Source organism: Hemiscyllium ocellatum, chromosome 2, assembly GCF_020745735.1.
Source record: "Hemiscyllium ocellatum isolate sHemOce1 chromosome 2, sHemOce1.pat.X.cur, whole genome shotgun sequence".
NCBI lineage: Eukaryota > Metazoa > Chordata > Chondrichthyes > Orectolobiformes > Hemiscylliidae > Hemiscyllium > Hemiscyllium ocellatum.
Genome location: NC_083402.1, coordinates 66,025,604 through 66,045,793, shown reverse-complemented (window position 1 = coordinate 66,045,793; position 20,190 = coordinate 66,025,604). Strand labels below are relative to the sequence as shown.

Sequence of the window (20,190 nt, the reverse complement as noted above, 5' to 3'; positions counted from 1 at the left end):
GAGGTAGCTTGATCTTGTTCAGTTGTATTAACTTAATAGGTTTTTAATTTTTAAAAATAACAGATGGGCTCCTTATTTCAGTGCTGATAGTGTACTGAAGGGATAAGTTAGTTAAGAGTTAAAACTTTAGCCATATAGTCAGTAATAAACAAGCTAACAAAGTATGTGGGAACTAATAAGACAATTCTCCAAACTGTCAGGGTTTGTAGCTAGCAAATAGTTTTGGTGAGGAACAAACTATGCCTATAAAAATGATGGGAAACAAAGCTATTATGGGACAATGAATATTGATGTGTGGGAATTATAATTCTAATTGTATTATGCATGTTGTAATTTGTAAAAAGCTTCAAGGAGTTCTGTAATTCAGTACAGTGAGTGTTTGTCCCCAATGTTTAAGCTTCTCTCCGTGCATGCATGAAATAAATGGTTGTTAAGTGCTCTCCTGGAGTCCTCTATCAATTTGCCAACTACCCCGACAATACTACGAATGCAATCTCTGTATTAAACAAAACTGTCATGTTGATATAATATTTGTTATCCGACGTCAATGTCAGATTTTACACAGATGTGAGCATGCAATAGTCCTGTTTTCCAAATGTAAAATCCAGTCCCTTAATTAATGTTGAATAGAAAGAGGGGAAGAGGAAATACAAATGTTTGAGTCCTTTCCAGTATTAAATCAGATCACAGGTAATGTGTACATATCTGTCTTGATTCTATATTCCTTAAAACTCTTCACTAACAAAATATAGGAATTCCAAAGTTGAAATTTTCAGTTGACTTTATGTCAATAAGTGTTCAGGAAAGACAGTTCTCTTTTTGTTAAAAAGACTTCTATCATTACCCTGAATTTTAAGTTTAGGCTTTCTTCTTACGACTCTCCCACCAGAGAAGACAGTTTATCTCTATGTATGTCAATTGCATCATTGTTCAATCTTCTATATTTAAGAAGCTACAAGTCCACTTTGCATCATCTGTTCTTAGAACACAATGCTTTCAGTATTTCAAGACACTGAAACAGATTACAATGTCTCAAATTTAAGCGAATGAGATAAACAGTAGGATTGCATGGACACTGAATTTTCCTCAATTGAGCCTTAAATGTGGCTAGGGCAGGTCAACTGGCCTGGGATCCACATTTCCTAAAGCTAATTGCAGACAATTTGATAGTGGACAAGTGGGTAGCAGGAAGGCAAGTGAGGACATCTTATGGGTAAGATGTCTGCAAAATGTTACCAGCAGGAATTGTATGAATCTGCAATTATTAAAAGCAAAGCTATTCTGACTTTCATTCATTTTGTCAGAATGCAAGACTTAAATATGAAACAATATTTCAAATTATACTTTGTAATGTACATAAATTAATGCATAAGCATTAAATATAAATAAATGTTGACGTGTGCATATATTGTCAGTGTGTGAAGTCAGTGGTACCAATTAAAAATAGAGGCAGCTGGTTCCACCACGAGGCAAGCAATATTCAACACTTACAGTCCTGTTAAGAAATGGAATAATGTGTGATACATATGCAGCTTTAATCCTCCCCATGGAGACAATTATCATAGAGAATGAGCCTGAAAAGGCACCGCCCCCCCTTTAATAATTTGATGAATTCTAAAAATGTAAACCTAAATTTGTTGTTCCATTTCCTTTTCCTATAGCTATCCTTATTTCAGTAATAAAGACAGCTCATCAGTCATTACTCTACTCTGCATATCTAATTAAAATGCCAAGTAATTAGCTGAACACATTTTGAGTAGATTGCCTTTAAACTACCCTGAATCAATATCATTCACATACTGCATTGGAAACTCTAGATACTGCCATCTCAACAAAAAAAAATGCCTTCACAGCAATTTTTTTTTATGACGGCTCTTTGGAATGAAATAGAAAAAATATCAACTTGCATATACTTTACATGTTAAAAAAAATTCCCCGTGGTTGACATGAGAATTATTAAAGAAAATTTAACACAGCCACATAATGAGACATATGGCAGAAATTTTTCTGTCCCTCAAGAGGTGGAACGGAACTAAAGGGTTCCATCTAGTAAGCCTGGATGGAAGTATTTTTATATATCAAAAAGGTGGCAGGCCTCCTCCACCGCCACTCCCTCACCACCCAATGCCTGGAGGAAGAACGCCTCATCTTCCGCCTCGGAACACTTCAGCCCCAAGGGCATCAATGCAGACTTCACCAGTTTCCTCATTTCCCCTTCCCCTACCTTACCCCAGTTCCAATCTTCCAGCTCAGCACCATCCTCATGACCTGTCCTACCTGCCAATTTTCCTTCCCACCTATCTGCTCCACCATCCTCTCTGACCTATCTGCTTCATCTCCACCTCCATCCACCTATTGTACTCTTGGCTACCTCCTCTCCTCCCCCTCCCATTTATTTCTCCACCTCAGACCACCTGCCTTAATTCCTGATGAAGGACTTTTGTCCGAAACGTCGATTTTCCTGCTCCTTGGATGCTGCCTGACCTGCTGTGTTTTTCCAGCACTACTCTAATCTAGACTCTGATCTCCAGCACCTGCAGTCCTCACTTTTGCCTAGGGTTACAGAGAAGGCAGCATTGCTGGCCCCAATAATTATCCCTGGTGAGATTTCCTCTCTGGTCATTAGTCCCTCAGTTTGCTAACATTTCTTCTACTCTACCATTTGAAGGCATTAGGCTCCTGCCTGACTGTTGAGCAGCAGGCCCACTGATTAGATTGGCAGCTTTCAGGTTCAGTGCTATCCCGTGTAGAAAGGCATCCCTATTGCAGCCATTAATTGGCCAGAAAGCTCAGATTCAATGTTCACTTGCTCCTGTGAATTTCAGTACCAAGCATTTGTGTCTAACATCAGGCAGTCTACCCAACCAGAAAAATTATGCCTACTAGGTCAAGTAATAAAGAGTTAGTCAAATAATAGGTTATATTGAACATCTTGGAAGAGAGTGGTAAAAAGACAGCGAGCTTAAAGAGTGAATTGACAGCTTAGAATCTAAGCAGCTGAAGGCACGGACAGACATCAATAATAGAATGATAAAAATTGGGAATATATAAGAGACCAGAGCTGAGGGATGAAAGAGAGTTGTAGGTAGGGAAGGCAATGGCATGGAAGGATTCAAAACGAAGAATAAGAATCTTGAAATCAAGACTTTATCAGAAAAGGAGTGAAAGTAGTTCAGTTGGTTGGTATGATGGGAGAGCAAGACTTAATGTGAATTAGGTCATGATTAGCACAGAGGAGTAAAGGTGAAATGAATCACTTTGTCCTTTGCTGAGTCAAACAAAGATACATTTCTTATAGGTCGTTTTGACAGAGATTGATAGAAGCTCTTTTCTTAACTGGGGTTAAAAGTGTTTTATAGGTAAACCTGAAGCACAAAATCAGATGTTCAAATACTATGGTCTGGAAGATATATTTAAAAACACCACTCAATAACATCATTCTCAGGTAGTTTGATATACATGCACCAAAATCTAAATTTTTTTCAGATTGGCAAATCAAATTTGTCTGAAACATGAAAGGTTGAGCAATATCCAGCAGTGTGGAAATTTGTAAATCTAAAGGGAAATGTCAAGGGACAGAATAGGGAAGTGAAAAACACACTGATAGATCAAGTTAATAAGCAAAATCAATCAGTCAGTTTAATCTCATCATAAGGGATACTTTGGGAATCATAACTTTGAAATTTCACTGTGAGTTCAAAAGTAACATTTTTGTGTGTGAAACTACACCCCAAAAATTTAAATTAGCTAGTTACATAGGTTCGAGGATTTGAGTTGGGTTCAGTAAATTAAATTAAAACATACAATGATGTAAACGTAATAGTGATTATTTGAAGAAATACTCCATAATTCTCAACAATGAAAACAAATTGCATTCCACTAAAAATACATAATATCGGTGAGAAAGATTCTTCTGTGACTTACTAGGGAATTAAAGGGCAGTATTACATTCAAAAAGGTTATATTGTTGTGAAGAAAAGTACTTAAACCCAGTTGGACTGGGAGAGTTATAGGAACTCAGCAAAAGGGATCAAAAAGCTAACAAAAAAAAAATACAAAACGTGAAAATAAATTTACCAAAACACAAAAAAGACTGCAAGAAGTTTTATAAGTATATAAAATGACAGCAGCTTAGGTAAACATTAGTCATAGAGTAATTGAGGTATACAGCATGGAAACAGACCCTTTGGTCCAGTTTGTCCATGCCAACCAGATATCCTAAATAAATCTAATCCAGTTGCCAGCTGGATCATCAGAGGCAAAAGCAGGATAAATTATGTGGAATGCGCCAACAACAGAGGCATGGAACAAATATTTTTGGACTTGATATTTGTGCCCAGGTTCCAAAACTGCCGTTGGGACAAAATGCAGGCCAGGAATCTGGACATGCCATGGGCAATGGCCCAAGGAATTTTTTGAAGTGCAGCCAATAAACAAGCTGTTTCAGAGCCTGTACAAATAAGGATAGTGAACGTACTCCATAACTGGGACTGTCAACTGGGAACCTTACAGGTCTGGGAGACTGACAGTGTCTCTTGGGGACGTAAATGCTGCAGTTGCAATTGGAAGAATGAGAGGTCTTTTATAGATGGAGGCCTCCTCAAAAAACTTTTTAAAAGTTCAGAACTAAAATGATGGCTCCAGCTGCCAGGCTGTCCTTGTGGAACGGGAACCACACCATAAGAGGCCTGAGGCAACAGCTGTGTTCCTCTAGCATTCATGGTAATGTGTTGTGAACAGAAGTTAAAGAAGCCATTGCTGGCCCTATAGGTGTTAGTCTCAGAGGTAGATGTAGAGAAAGTGAATGAACTGGCTATGATTTTCCATACTTCTGTAGATTCCAGGAGGCCAGAGTAATGTATTCAAGTTTGCTGATGATACAAAGTCAGATGGGAAAGTAAGCTGAGGGTGACATGAAGGACTATATTTTCTTAGTTCCAATTAGGCTGGAACTGAGGTCAGCTGGAACAGAGGTCAGCTAGAACAGAGGAGGGGAAGGAAAACAAAACTTCCTTGGGATGTCAATACCAGATGTCCTGGCTCTGCTTCTAGGCAGCACACTTTTCTTAATGGGAGGAGGAGAACACAGGAATTCACCTGCAGCTATTGTGAAAAAAATGCTACGTATTTGTGAGCTTTTAACAATTTCATCTCCCAAAACTTTTCTAATATTGCCAGAGGCTGTCCAGCGACAAGGAGGTGAAGACCATATCGTGGGCAAGTCTTAGTAGATTATAGCGTTTAAACAGCCAGGTAGAAGTGCCTTTCATAGGTTAAAGGGTTTATCTCTTTGAAGTTCAAGTTGCAGGAGCCCATCACTGATCTGAAGTGAAGGTAGGATGAAGAATCTTGTCAATTTAAAGAGTTGCCACCTGCTTGGAAGTTTATGAGCAAAACTGTGTGAAATCCGAATCCTTGTCCAGGCAGAAGAGGAAACTGACAACAGCCAGGAATAGTAGTGGTGTCCCTTTCTCTGGATCAGGAGACTCAGACTCAAATCTCATCCACTCCAGAGGCATGTAATAATATCTCTGAATTAAAAGATCTACAAATATGATTGATACATGAATTGGGGAAGGGAATGTTAATAGCCATACGCTAATCTTTTTTTTCTCTACTTTATGATATTACTGTAGGTATTATCATTCATGATAGTTGGCGAAAGCAGTCTGCAGCAAGCCTGACCTCTGACCATCTCTAAAGATGATGAAACATCATCACACCATTTCTCCACCAGTGCAGAGACATTCACCTTAGGGTTACACTTTTAGGATGAGGCTCAGGGTCACAACCTGGTGAGCACGTCACAGACATAGCCCTCCAGTTGATGGTGAAAATGACATCCAAGGCTCCTGATTGCTGGACACCAACAACTTGCTCCTGGAAACTTTCATAGGAAACATTCATAGGAAATAAGGTTGGGAACATCTGGTGGAGATATCAGAAACCATATGCAGCATGTCGCTTTCTCCATGGAAAAACCAGTGACTGCCATGAATAGGAGAATACTCAGTGGTCACCAGATGTGCATTCTGACCTACATTCCATCAGTCTGGTCTTGAGCTATATACAGCGGTGGCCAGGTGAGAGGGAGACAAGGCATGTCAATCATCATTTAGGCAACCTTTCCTCTCCTAGAATCAAAGAGGTATCATTGCGTACCGAGGAGTATCACGTGTTGCCCAGAGGCATCAACTCGGGGTGTTCCAAGGATGTACTGCTGGTCCTCCTCCCCTCTGCCAGTGTCCACATTGCCTCCAGTAGGTAAAACTAGGCATAAGTTGCTATGAGAAGAAAACGGAGCGGTGATAAGCTTATGTTGTACACCAAAAAATTCATGCTGAGGCCAGGAGTTCATGTCCACGCTGAGGGAGGGGGCCCCAGTCCATGCTGAGGTTGGGAGTACAACTGCACACTGAGGCTGGGAGTCCACACTTTCACCCTGGACATTGCTGATACAGCCCGTGCATGGGAGGTAAAATAAAAAGAAAGAAAAAGTGAAAAGAGAGAGAAAGAAAGAAACACACACAACGAGCAACCTCCGGCTCAGGAGTTCTGCTCCACCGCTATCTTGAAGAGACAGTCACAATCTATATAAATATATCATACATATCATAAGTATGATCAACCAAATAGTAAAATGAGTTTATATCTTATCATTAAAGCAGATAATCCAACAGCTAAATTGGATAAGAAAGAAGATTAAAATCTGGATTGAGATTTCCACTCTGTAACTGTGCAATATCAGAAGTCAGAATGCTCCAACATTAACCTGACCGATTGCGATAATACTTACTGCAACTGCCTCCAGAACTTGTTTGACAGCACTTGCAGCATCTTTTTCACTGTAATATCCCTTTTCAACAATCCTATATTGGGAAAATTAAAATTTGTTACAAAAGGCAAAGTAATGAGTGTTTTTATGTCAGTGTTATGGTTTGTATTCATGAAAAATTATTAGGTTTTATTAAAGCCAGGACTCTCAATGTTACCATGATTTGCACAATCGGGTTGAGGAAATTACCCATGTAGATTATCAAATAACCATACTAATATTTTCAATGTTTTGCTTTAAGGCTTTTAACAAGGGTTCCTGATAAATTTTTAATAGCTAAAATACATAGGATGACCTTTCATCTTGAGTTGTCCATGTCAATGTTTATGTCCCACAATAAAATCCTCTCATTGTCAAATGCAAGCAGCACAACCTTCTATTCTTTTCTCTCACATGATTATTGAGATACCTTTGTTATGCATCTATGATAATTTGTTCAAGTAATCATGATGTTTATTCCAGTGACATTATATTTAACAATTATCATTGACTTGACTTTGAAGTTTTAGGGTCACCTGGATTTTTTTTTGATTCAGTGAAAAGACAGAGAAACATTGTTTAATAAGATCTTAAGTCATATGTCTTGTACTAATTGAAATGTCTATGAATGTTGTTTATATCTTCCAGAAGGCATTTAATAAAGTCCCACATGACAGAATGTTGACTAAGGTAGGAGCCCATGGAACTGAGAGTAAATTACTGACAGGGCCTGCAAATTGGTTGAGGGGCAGGTGACGAAAAGTGGGGATAATGGGTGGGTACTCAAATTGGCAGACGGGAGCAATGGCATTCCACAAGGATCTGTGTTAGGATCACAATAATTCACAGTATTTATTAATGACGTTGGGATAGCAGCATAAAAAGTCTTATATCTAAATTTGCTGATGACTCAAAGTCAGGCAGCATTGTAGACAGCATAGATGATAAAATTACAAAAGGATATTGACAGACTAAGTGAGCAGGCAAAATTGTGGCAGATGGAGTTCAACGTAAGCAACTGTGTGGGTATCCATTTTGGACTGAAAAAAGGATAGATCAAGGTACTTTCTAAATGATATGTGGTTAAATACAGTGGATGTCCAAAGAGACCTGGGGTTCAAGTGCACAGATCTTTAAAATACTATGAATGGGTGCAGAAAGTAATTAATTATCAAATAGAATGCTGGCCTTTGTATCTAGAGGAATAGAGTTGCTGTATGCAGAAATTATGCTGCAATCATAGAAAACTCTGGTTATACTCCACTTGGAGTACTGTGAACAGATTGGGGCATGCACCTTTGGAAAGATATATTGGCCTTGGAGGGAGTACATTGTAGGTTTTACAAGAATGATAACAACTGCTGAAGTCCACCTATAACAAGAGATTATACAAATTAGGCCTGTTTTCTCTAGACGTTAGAAGGTTAAGGGGTGAGCTGATCTTCAAGATATTAACAGAAAGAGGCAGGGTAGAAAAAGAAGTATTTTCACTGATTGGGGATTCTAGAACTAGGGGGCATAGTCTGAGAGTTAGGCCAGAACATTCAGGAGAGATGTTAGGAAGAACTTAAACACACAAAGGGTAGAGATTTGGAACTCTATTCAACTAACAGCAGTTGATGCTTCATCAGTTGTTAGTTTTAAATCTGATGCAGATATATATCAAGTCATATTCATTTATTTCTATTTATTAAGCAAAGGCACTGAGGGATATGAGCCAAAGGCAGGGATACGCAGTTAAGCCACAGATCAACCATGATCTCACTAAATGGCAAAACAGGCACATCTCACAAAATGGCCTACTCCTGTTCCTATCTCCCTTTGTGTGGTACTTAGTGCCACTAGAGGACTGGCTGTCCTCTGAAAAATGTCCAGAAGAATTCTCAATACAATGCTTGAGGGTTAAGATCCCAAGTACATCTCCTTGTGTTTGGTGACCATCTGAACATCCACAGTTTTTCTTTTTTGTAGCTTTGTAAAACTAACGTTCACAAAAATGTTTCCAATGTGAATCATTACAAAGAGAAATCCACCTTTTCCCTTTATCCCATGTATGTGAATGTTTATGCGTGTGCTCTGAGATTTTAAAGTGCTAAACATTTAAATATTTTCATATTACAAACAAAATGTGTTGACCAGTTTCACATCATCACTGAATACTTTTTGTTTATCATGAATCAATAATTTTGTGTTGAGGGTAAAGGAGGAAAGGGGGTGAGATGCGGCAATCAAGAGAGTAAGGGACTGAGATGATGAGCAAAAGGGTCATAGAGTAAGACAATCATTAGGAGGGTCAGGGAGGGAACCAGCAAGCAAAAAGACATGACAAGTGGAAATGTTGAGAGGAAGAAGATGAACAGGAGGGAATCAGCTAACGGGAAGAGGAAGTGGCAAATGGGTTGGAAGCAATGAGTGCAAGAGAACCAACAAGTAGCAGAGAAATGACAAATGCAAGACAGCAAGCGGAGAAAACTGATAAGAAGGAAAGACGATGACTAGAACAGTTAAGGAGAAAAGCATCGAGCAGCAGGCTTGGAGAGAGAGGAGGTGAGTTGTGATAGGCAAAAAGTAGAGAGAGCAAGTGAGCTAGAGGTGGGAACCTTCATCAGGACATAAGGTGAAAGAATTAAGAAGCTATTCAGAGTTAGTGATTTATTTGGAGTTGTTAGTAAGAGTGGTAAGATGACTTTTGGGCAAATTAATACCACCAATCTAGCTACTCTAGTGTATTAATTTTGTAGAATTATTAAAGGAAGATTGATACTAAAGATAGGGCTTTAAATTCATTTGTCGAGGATGAAGTATTCACTTGAAAAGAACTTTTTAAAAAATTAACAAGAAACGAGAGAGCAGAGATGAAGGGAAATGAAGAAGTAAATGATAATCATAGTCTTTACCACAGAGGGCTATCATGGATGGACATAAACTATACCCAAGGCTGAGACAGATATATTTTTAATCAATAAGAAAATCAAAAGTTATGGGGATAATGATAATCAAAAGGGAGGAGTGGAAAATATAAGCAGAAGACCAGAAGAACAGAAGCAGGGCCCAGGGTTCATCTGATAATCCTCTACTCCACCTTCCTGTCTTTTCCCCATAACCTTTGATTTTTCTTACTTTTTTAAAAAACTGTCTATCTTGACCTTGAATTTTTATATCCCATCCATGATAAGCTTCTGTGATAAACAATTTCACAGATTGAAGTGCAGCAGAATTAGAATCAGAATGCGTAATTATAGTAAAAGCATAGGGCTTTTTTACCTGAATGCATGCAGCATTTATAACAAGTTAAAGATGAGTCGACAGTACAAATAGAAATAAATGCATATGTTTTGATGTATTACAGAGACAATGGTTTCAATCAGAGTCAACATAATTTTGTGAAAGGAAATCATGTTTGACAAATTTGCTAGAATTCTTTGAAGACATAATAGGCAGAATTGACAAAAGGGAAGTGGTAGATATTGCATAAATATAATAGCATGGTTTGAGGATTGGTTTAAACACAGAAATCAGACTCAGAATCAATGGATCATTTTCAGGATGGGCAGTTGTAATGAGTGACATGCCACAAGGATCAATTATTTATCATCTATATTATGGAAACTGTGAAAATAGGCTGGATGGGATTTATCCTCAGATTCTCTGGAAAGCCAGGGTGGAGATTGCTGAGCTTTTGGCTTCGATCTTTATGTTATCGTTGTCTACAGGAATTGTGCCAGAAGACTGGAGGATAGCAAATATTGTCCCCTTGTTCACGACATTGAGTAGAAACAACCCCTGGTAATTATACACCAGTAAGCCTTAGTTCGGTTGTAGGTAAAGTGTTGGAAAAGGTTGTAAGAGATAGTATGTACAGAGATGAAGAAGGTGATTAGGCATAGTCAACACGGTTTTGTGAAGGGGAGGTCATGCCTCACAAACCTTACTGAATTCTTTCAGAATGTGACCAAACAGGTGGATGAGGGTAAAGTGGTTGATGTGGTGTATATGGATTTCAGTAAGGCGTTTGATAAGGTTCCCCACATTAGGCTATTGCACAAAATATGGAGGCATGGGATTGGGGGTGATTTAGCAGATTGGATCAGAAATTGGCCGGCTGAAAGAAGACTGAGGGTAGTGGTTGATAGGAAATGTTCATCCTGGACTTCCGTTACTAGTGTTGTACTGCAAGGGTCTGTTTTGGGGCCATTGCTGTTTGTCATTTTTATAAATGATCTAGATGAGGACGTAGAAGGACAGGTTAGTAAATTTGCGGATGACAGTAAGGTCAGTGGAGTTGTGGATAGTGCTGAAGGATGCTGCACATTACAGAGGAACATAGATAAGCTGCAGAGCCAGGCTGAGAGGTGATAAATGGAGTTTAATGCGGAAAAGTGTCAGGAGATTCATTTTGGAAGGAGCAACAGGAATAAAGACTACTGGGTTAATGGTAAGATTCTTGGTGGTGTAGATGAGCAGAGAGATATCGGTGTCCATGTACATAGATCGCTGAAAGTCGCCACCCAGGTTGATAAGGTTGTTAAGAAGGTATACAGTGTGTTAGCTTTTATTGGTAGAGGGATTGAGTTTCAGAGCCACAAGGTCATGCTGCAGCTGTACAAAACTCTGGTGCGGCATCACTTATTGCATTGCATACAGTTCTGGTCACCGCATTATAGGAAGGATGTCGAAGCATTGGAAAGCGTGCAACGATTTACTAGGATGTTGCCTGGTATAGAAGGAAGATCTTATGAGGAAAGGCTGAGGGGCTTGAGTCTGTTTTCATTAGAGAGAAGAAGGTTGAGAGGTGACTTAATTGAGACATATGAGATAATCAGAGGATTAGATAGGGTGGCCCTTTTCCTTGGATGGTGATGGCTAGCACGAGGGGACATTGTTTTGAATTGAGGGATATTAGATATAGGACATTTGTCAGAGGTAGTTTCTTTACTCAGAGAGTAGTAAGGATGTGGAACGCACTGCCTGCAACTGTAGTAGACTCGCCAACTTTAAAGGAATTCAAATGATCATTGGTTAAACTAAGGATGAAAATAGAATAGTGTAGGATAGATAGGCTTCAGATTGGTTCGACAGATCGACAAACATCGAGGGTTGAAGGGCCTGTACTGCGCTGTAACCTTCTATGTTCTAACTGGTACAATCCTGATGCAACAACAGGAATATCCAGGGAGATGAAGATCACTGAGAAAATCCACAACCAATGAGGAACCACCAGAAACAACAGCCAACTCTACTCCAGGTGAGTCTAAATAAATCAAGGTTTGAGATATAAATAAGCTGACAGAAAGTAGAAGAACATGCACTTCAGTAGACACAAGATGTGACAGAGGCAGCCACAACAATATCAAAGGATCCCACAGAACAGGGTATTCCCTGTTCCAATTTCAACCAGGAATGATTATAAATGCACCGCTAAGTATGTTGGAGGAGGTCCCACAATTGCCTTTTATCAGACAACTAATATTATGGCCAGTTCATAATCAAGTCAGACCAGAGGATATACAGCCACATTTAGCCAAGCAACTGGAGAGGTGATGGCCTTGTAGTATTATCACTAGACTGTTAATCCAGAGATCCAGGTAATATTTTGGGCACCTGAGTTCGAATCCCACAACGGCAGATGGTGGAATTTGAATTTAATAAATATCTGGAATTAAGAATCTAATGATGACCATGAATCCATTGTCAATTGTCAGAAAAACTCAACTGGTTCATTAATGTCCTTTAGGGAAGGAAACTGTCATCTTTACCTGGGCTGGCCTACATGTGACTCCAGACCGACAGCAATGTGGTTGACTCTTAACTGCCCTCTGGCAATTAGGAATGGATGGAAAATACTGCCTATTCAGTGACACCCTCAGCCCATGAATGAATAAAGAAATGAAACCATAGAGGACAAACAGTTTGTCCCATCTGCAAGACCAGCACTAAAACAGTCAATAATGGGACATCACCCCAAAAGGAAAAAAAGCCAACGTACATTTCAATTCTAAGAAGGAAGTACACATGCAGCACCAGTCCTATCCATCCTTCAGGAGGGCAGAAATCAACGTTACCTTTAAAGTCTTGCCAAAAGAAATTTGACGGGGAGGGATGTGGGATACATGTTAATAATTGATACAATGCTAATAACAAAAATAAAAGTGTGCATGTTAATGATGGGAAAAAGTAAATATTCAGGAACAGGATGAAGTCTCGGTGAGGTGGGGTGCTAGGTTGTGTAGTATAAAGCAGCAGCTGAGAGCCATGCTGAACAAAGAGACCTTGGAGTGCAGGTTCATAGCTCATTGAAAGTGGAGTCACAGGTAGATAGAATAGTGAAGAAGATGTTTGGTATGCTTTCCTTTATTGGTCAGAGTATTGAGTACAGGAATTGGGAGGTCATGTTGCGGCTGTACAGGACATTGGTTAGGCCACTGTTGGAATATTGCGTGGATTCTGGTCTCTTTCCTGTCGGAAAGATGCTGTGAAACTTGAAAGGGTTCAGAAAAGATTTCCAAGGATGTTGCCAGGTTTGGAGGATTTGAGCGATAGGGAGAGGCTGAACAGGCTGGGGCTGTTTTCCCTGGAGCGTCAGAGGCTGAGGGGTGACCTTATAGAGGTTTACAAAATTGTGAGGTGTATGGATAGGATAAATAGGCAAAGTCTTTTCCCTGGGGACGGAGAGTCCAGAACTAGAGGGCATAGGTTTAGGGTGCGAGGGGAAAGATATAAAAGAGACCTAAGGGGCAACTTTTTCACACAGAGGATGGTACGGGTATGGAATGAGCTGCCAGAGGAAGTGGTGGAGGCTGGTACAATTGCAGCATTTAAGAGGTATTTGGATGGATATATGAATAGGCAGGGTTTGGAATGATATGGGCCGGGTGCTGACAGGTAGGACTAGATTGGGTTGGGATATCTAGTCGGCATGGATGGGTTGGACTGAAGGGTCTGTTTCCATGCTGTACATCTCTATGACTCTATGACTGTAGAAAAACTTGCTTCAAGATAGTCAGATAGGAATACTTTCCTCTCTGTACATAATTCAATAAAAAATTCTGATTAATAGCCCTCCTATGAACACTTACAGCAACGTCTCTGACACCCTCACTTCAATCCCCCTCTCCCTGGAACTCTCAATTCACAATCCCTCACCTCCCCACCAGCCTTCAATCATCTATGTGAATGCCTGGGTCTATTGGTGATTCTGGCCTTGGATGGATGTTGTACCAGCAGCAGCTCCACCTCCTTGTTGATGCTGGCAGTGAAAGAAAGAGTGTCAGCCTTTGACTGGCCAATGGCTCTCCAAAGGCTTGGTCCCAGGGAAGGCTCACCTCTGCCCATGAATTTCCAAACTCTCCAGACTTTGCTCCTGTTCCTATTGCCAAAATATCCTCCAATATTTCAGATATCTATGCTCATCTAATTGTGCTCTCTTCAGCACACTCAATTTTAAGTGCTCCGGTACAGGTGGGTATGCCTTTAGCTGTCTAAGCTCCAAGCTCTAGAATTATCCCATAATACTCTTTTGCCTCTCTCTCTCTCTTTTCTCCATGAAGACACTTGTGCCAGACTACTTCTTTGACCAAGCTATCTGCTATCTGCTCTAATATTATTTACTGTAGCTTGATGTAAACATTTTGTTTTTATAATATTACTGCATGACACCTTGGGACATTTTATTGTGTTCAAGGTGATATATCAACATAAATTGCTGTTGTTGATAGTAGCATCCAGATTTTTCAATACAAAATGATTATATTAACACCAACTTGTTATCTGTTACTTAATTACTTTGTTTGAGTAATGACTAAAAGGACTGAGTAGTGGCAGTGGCTCCCAAAAGTGGAGCCTGAAGTGAAAAAAAAGTAACTTCATTTGTGTAAACCACTTGTTCAGCCACAGCAAACCTATAAGAATTGGAGCCAAGCAATCCCTGCTTCTGCTCTGCTCTGTTCTGCTCCTCACTAACTAACTTTATTCAGGGACCTTCAGCATTATTAGACTATGAAGGGTGTCTAATGTTTATTTAGGACATCCGTCCAGGTCACCTCAAAATTGATTGAAACCAATATGACACTAGAAATACATATAGTGCCCTTGAGATGAGGGATATAGCCTATGAAATAGGTCAAATTTCCTCCTATTGATGCCTGGAAAACAGCCACAACGAGGATCAATTTCTATTCCTTTCTGCATTTCCTGCAAATTCTTTCCATTAAAACTTTCTATGTTCAATTCTATAATGAAAATTTTTTCTAACATTTCATGTTGTTCTTAGACCCTCCTAGTGGAAATGGTTCAAAACCAAGAATAACCAGACACTATAATTATCAGGAGACTGACTTACTTACACCAACTGTCTCATTATTATCATGCATTCGGGAAGTTGTAACATAAAAATACATGATTTTGGATAGAGTTTATGGTTTAAATAGGGTCCCAATTATAGCTTTGTCCTCTTAACAAAATATCATGCTGCTTCTTGCTGTTTTTGCCTGACAACCATGTGTGATCTTGACTGACAGGAAACCATTTCGAATATATTAAAAGTTATCTGCAAAACATACATTTCTCCAAAGAGCCATATTAATTTCCTGTAACACTTCACATATTGCCTTTTATTGCTATATCTTTTACATCCAAAATCAAACATCCTTGGATTTAAGATCATAATAGATTGCAGACATACTTGGATTTTAGTCACCAAGGTCATGGGGCAGCGGGGAGATCCAAATTTTATTTACCGGAATATAAATGTCCAGTTCTCAAGCAATTCTGAAGCCATGATCTCAGGTGATTAAGTGCTTAATGGATGGGAAATCCAGTCATGGCTTTTTCTAAGCTGGCAGGGATGAGCTTGCTCCTGATTTTTCAGCTAATAACCGGTGCCACCTCCATAAAATCCAACTTTATGCACATACACAATAAACTGTATCATTATTAAATAATACATAAAGGAAACCAGGTCATGTAAGGTATGTAAATGCCTGAGACAGTTAAAATCTGATTGATTCTGGTAATACACCCTTACATTTCCTTATTTATTCAACTCTGAAATAAAACAGATACCTGTCAAATAGTTCTCCTCCTGTGACCAGTTCCAGAACCAAATTAATCTCTGTTAGAGTCTCAAAGATTTCTTTCAGTCTGATCTGTAAAATAAATGAATGGATTATTATTAAAACTATTCATGAAAAGACAATTATGTGATATGTTTTCCTACCTCTCTATTTGTAAAGATTTCAACAATTTTGAATTATACTGTTTATACTGGACGCGGTATTTGCCATTCTCAACCACTATCCGAACAGAAGCAAAATATAGTGGATCATGGTGTAATACATTTAATACCATGGTACAGTAAGGCTTGGGTTGTGCTCGAGGTTCTTTGCTTCCTAATTGTTCCTACTGGGAAATGATAGACAGAGTTCAGATCTTTCACACAAATGCAACAAATGAACAGGAATGCCTCTTGTCCATTCTCTGATACATCACTGTGGTTGCTTCAAAATCATAAAGGCAATGGATTATGAAAGGGCTTACGTATCATTCTTTCTGGCGAAAGATAATGCCAGTGTGCAAATTGAAACCACAGAGGAGACTATTAGCACCAAAGGAAAAATTGAGATTGCAGTTAATGAAAATAGCCCAAACTAATTTCCAATAAGTCTTAGGAGGTTAAAATATAAATTATTAAAAGGTCTATTTTAACCTTGTCCACCTGGTGGCAAACAGGTCAGGTAGTCAAAGTGTGGCCCTACTTTTCCTAGATCTTGATACATTTACAGGCACCACCATTTTAATTGTGAGTTGGTGGGGATGCTTTTAACAACTTTGAGAAGGCCATTGAAGACATGCCTCAATATATTAAAATGTGGGGTTCCAATGACATAATTCAGACTCTGATAACATTTTTACTGTTAATCCCAAAAGTAATGTGGCAGTGTCAGAACCACTGAAGACTAACATTAAGCAGGAACTTAGCCAGAAAAGGACAAGGTAAATTGAAAGGGTAAATTTTACATTTTTATTTTGTGGGCTACAAGAGTAGATGTACACCTCCAAACTGATAAAGAAAACCTGAGTCTCCAACTGCCCTTTGCTTCAGTCCCCTCCCCTGACGACGAACAGTTGGACATACCCTTTATGATTAATGGTTGGAACTGTCCCCTTGAATTCCCAGCAGTGATCTCCCAGCTGTCGTTTGATAATTCCTACTGGGCCTAGACAGGAATCATAGTTGTCGCATTGGTGAGCATTATGCAGTAAAAGTGCTGAACCTAGCTTGGCACCCTAGCCCTGCTCAAAAGAAAGCAGACATGCCACAAGTTCAGATTAGGTCTTTTAAAAAAGTACATGTCAGACCATAAGATCATGGGCTCAGCGGTTAGCACTGTTGCCTCACAGCGCCAGGTACCCGGGTTCAATTCTTGCCTTGGGCAACTATCTGTGTGGAGTTTGCACATTCTCCCCAATTCTGCGTGGGTTTCCTCCAGGTGCTCTGGTTTCCTCCCACAGTCTAAAGATGTGCACGTTAGGTGAATTGGCCATGCTAAATTGCCCATAGTGTTAGGTGTATAAGTCAGGGGTAAATGTAGGGAAATGGGTCTGGGTGGGTTGCTCTTCGGAGGGTCGGTGTGGACTTGCTGGGCCAAAGGGTCTGTTTCCACGCTGTAGGGAACCTAATCTAATCTATACAGGAGCATAATTAGAGCTGAAAATGTATTGCTGGAAAAACATAGCAGGTCAGGTAGCATCCAAGGAGCAGGAGAATCGACGTTTCGGGCATGAGCCCTTCTTCAGGAATGAGGACAGTGTGCCCAGCAGGCTAAGATAAAAGGTATGGTGGAGGGACTTGGGGGAGGGGTGTTGGAAATGCGATAGGTGGAAGGAGGTTAAGGTGAGGGTGACAGGCCGGAGTGGGGGTGGGGGCGGAGAGGTCAGGAAGAAGATTGCAGGTTAGGAAGGTGGTGCTGAGTTCGAGGGTTGGGACTGAGACAAGGTGGGGGGAGGGGAAATGAGGAAACTGGAGAAATCTGAGTTCATCCCTTGTGGTTGGAGGGGTTCTAGGCAGAAGATGAGGCGGTCTTCCTCCAGCCGTCGTGTTGCTATGGTCTGGCGATGGAGGAGTCCAAGGACCTGTATGTCCTTGGTGAAGTGGAAAGGGGAGTTGAAGTGTTGAGCCACGGGATGGTTGGGTTGGTTGGTCCGAGTGTCCCAGAGGTGTTCTCTGAAAGGTTCCGCAAGGAGGTGGCCTGTCTCCCCAATATAGAGGAGGCCACATCGGGTGCAGCGGATGCAGTAAATGATGTCTGTGGAGGTGCAGGTGAATTTGTGGCGGATATGGAAAGATCCCTTCGGGCCTTGGAGGGAAGTAAGGGGGAGGTGTGGACGCAAGTTTGCATTTCTTGCGGTTGCAGGGGAAGGTGCCGGGAGTGGAGTTGGGTTGATGGGGGGTGTGGACCTGACAAGGGAGTCACGGAGAGAGTGGTCTTTTCAGAATGCTGAGAGGGGAGGGGAGGGAAATATAACCCTGGTGGCGGGGTCTGTTTGGAGGTGGCAGAAATGACAACGGATGACATGTTGTATATGGAGGTTGGTGGGGTGGTAGGTGAGGACCAGTAGGGTTCTGTCCTGGTGGCGATTGGAGGGGCGGGGCTCAAGGGCGGAGGAGCGGGAAGTGGAGGAGATGCGGTGGAGAGCATCGCCGATCACGTCTGGGGGGAAACTGCGGTCTTTGAAGAAGGAGGCCATCTGGGTAGTTCTGTATTGGAACTGGTCCTCCTGGGAGCAGGTGCGGCGGAGACGAAGGAATTGGGAATATGGAATGGCGTTTTTACAGGGGGCAGGGTGGGAGGAGGTGTACTCTAGGTAGCTGTGGGAGTCGGTTGATTTATAGTAAATGTCCGTGTTGATTCAGTCGTCTGAGATAGAAATGGAGAGCTCTAGGAAGGGGAGGGAGGAGTCTGAGACGGTCCAGGTAAATTTGAGGTTGGGGTGGAAGGTGTTGGTAAAGTGGATGAACTGTTCAACCTCCTAGTTGGAGCACGAGGCAGCGCCGATACAGTCATCGATGTAGTGGAGAAAAAGGTGGGGAGTGGTGCCAGTGTAGCTGCGGAAGATGGACTGTTCCACATATCCTACGAAGAGGCAGGCGTAGTCGAGGCCCATGCGGGTGCCCATGGCTACTCCTTTGGTTTGGAGGAAGTGGGAGGATTGGAAAGAGAAGTTGTTCAGAGTGAGGACCAGTTCAGTCAATCAAAGGAGGGTGTCAGTGGAAGAGCATAATTTGGCCATTCGGCCCATCAAGTCTGCTCCAACATTTAGTCATGGCTGATTTGTTTCCTAATCTCAATTTTCTGCCCCCTCCCCATAACCCTTGATCTCCTTATTAATTAAGAACCTATCTATTTCTGTCTTTAATATTCTCAATAAATTGGTTTCCACAGTCTTCTGCAGCAACGAGCTCCACAGATTCACCACCACTGGGCTGAAGAAATTATTCCTCACCTCAGCTCTAAAGGGTCGTCCCTTCACTCTGAGGCTATGTTTTCAGGTCATTTCCATGTTCCAAGTTGAAAGGAAATTAAAATATACAGAATATTTTCTATGGATTATACAGCTCACTGGAGTATTTCCATGTAGATGCAGGAAACATCTTTGTAATTCTTCAGGTAGAAATATGTTTTCACCTGCTAACAATCAGTCACATGAAACTCATGTTGAACAACATTTTCAGTGAAGGGGAAAGATCTGATCAAATTCAAATCTGATAAAAAGAATTAAAGCAGAACACATTTAGCAGGAGCTTAAAACACACATACAAAATAGAAAACTGCCCCTCCCCAGTTATGTATTTGATGTGCTACGGTGACACTTCAATATGAATGTTAATATGCAAGTAACAAATTTGTACCATAATTCCATAAAAACAACTAATATACTTGTGATAATTAAGACATGAGTAATCAACATTAAAAAGTTATACTCAGCTTAAAAGTTATGTAGTCCAGTTTCTAACACAAAGTGGGAAAATTATGCAACTTTTATGTTAACAAATGGGCAATTTTGATATTGTGAAATATATGATAATTTATACTTACAATATTGGGGTGGGAGAGTCTAAGTAGAACGCCGATTTCAGTTCGAACTATTTTTTTATCTATCTGTGAAACAATGGAACACATAAATATATTTTGCTATAGTATACATGAAATAAAATGGTTAAGTTTTGGTTGACTAGGTAATACTTCAAAACACTTGCACACCAACTCTTGGCTTGGTATTCTCACGTTTAGAATGTCAGAAAAATGAAATCAACTTAGGAGTGCTTCTTGACAGTATAATTGTGAAATATGATTAACATTATACTAGTCTCCCAGCTG

General features: G+C 40.4%; 1 protein-coding gene across 1 annotated transcript in view; it reads right to left on the bottom strand.

Annotated features, from left to right (window-relative positions):
- Positions 1-20,190, bottom strand: part of camk4 (calcium/calmodulin-dependent protein kinase IV) — a 145,482-nt gene that overhangs the window by 51,739 nt on the left and 73,553 nt on the right. The window contains exons 3-5 of the mRNA XM_060844433.1: positions 19,909-19,971; positions 15,875-15,957; positions 6,797-6,869 (exon numbers count right to left, since the gene is read on the bottom strand). Of these exons, the coding sequence (XP_060700416.1) occupies positions 6,797-6,869; positions 15,875-15,957; positions 19,909-19,971 (219 nt within the window). The remainder of the gene's footprint in view (positions 1-6,796; positions 6,870-15,874; positions 15,958-19,908; positions 19,972-20,190) is intronic.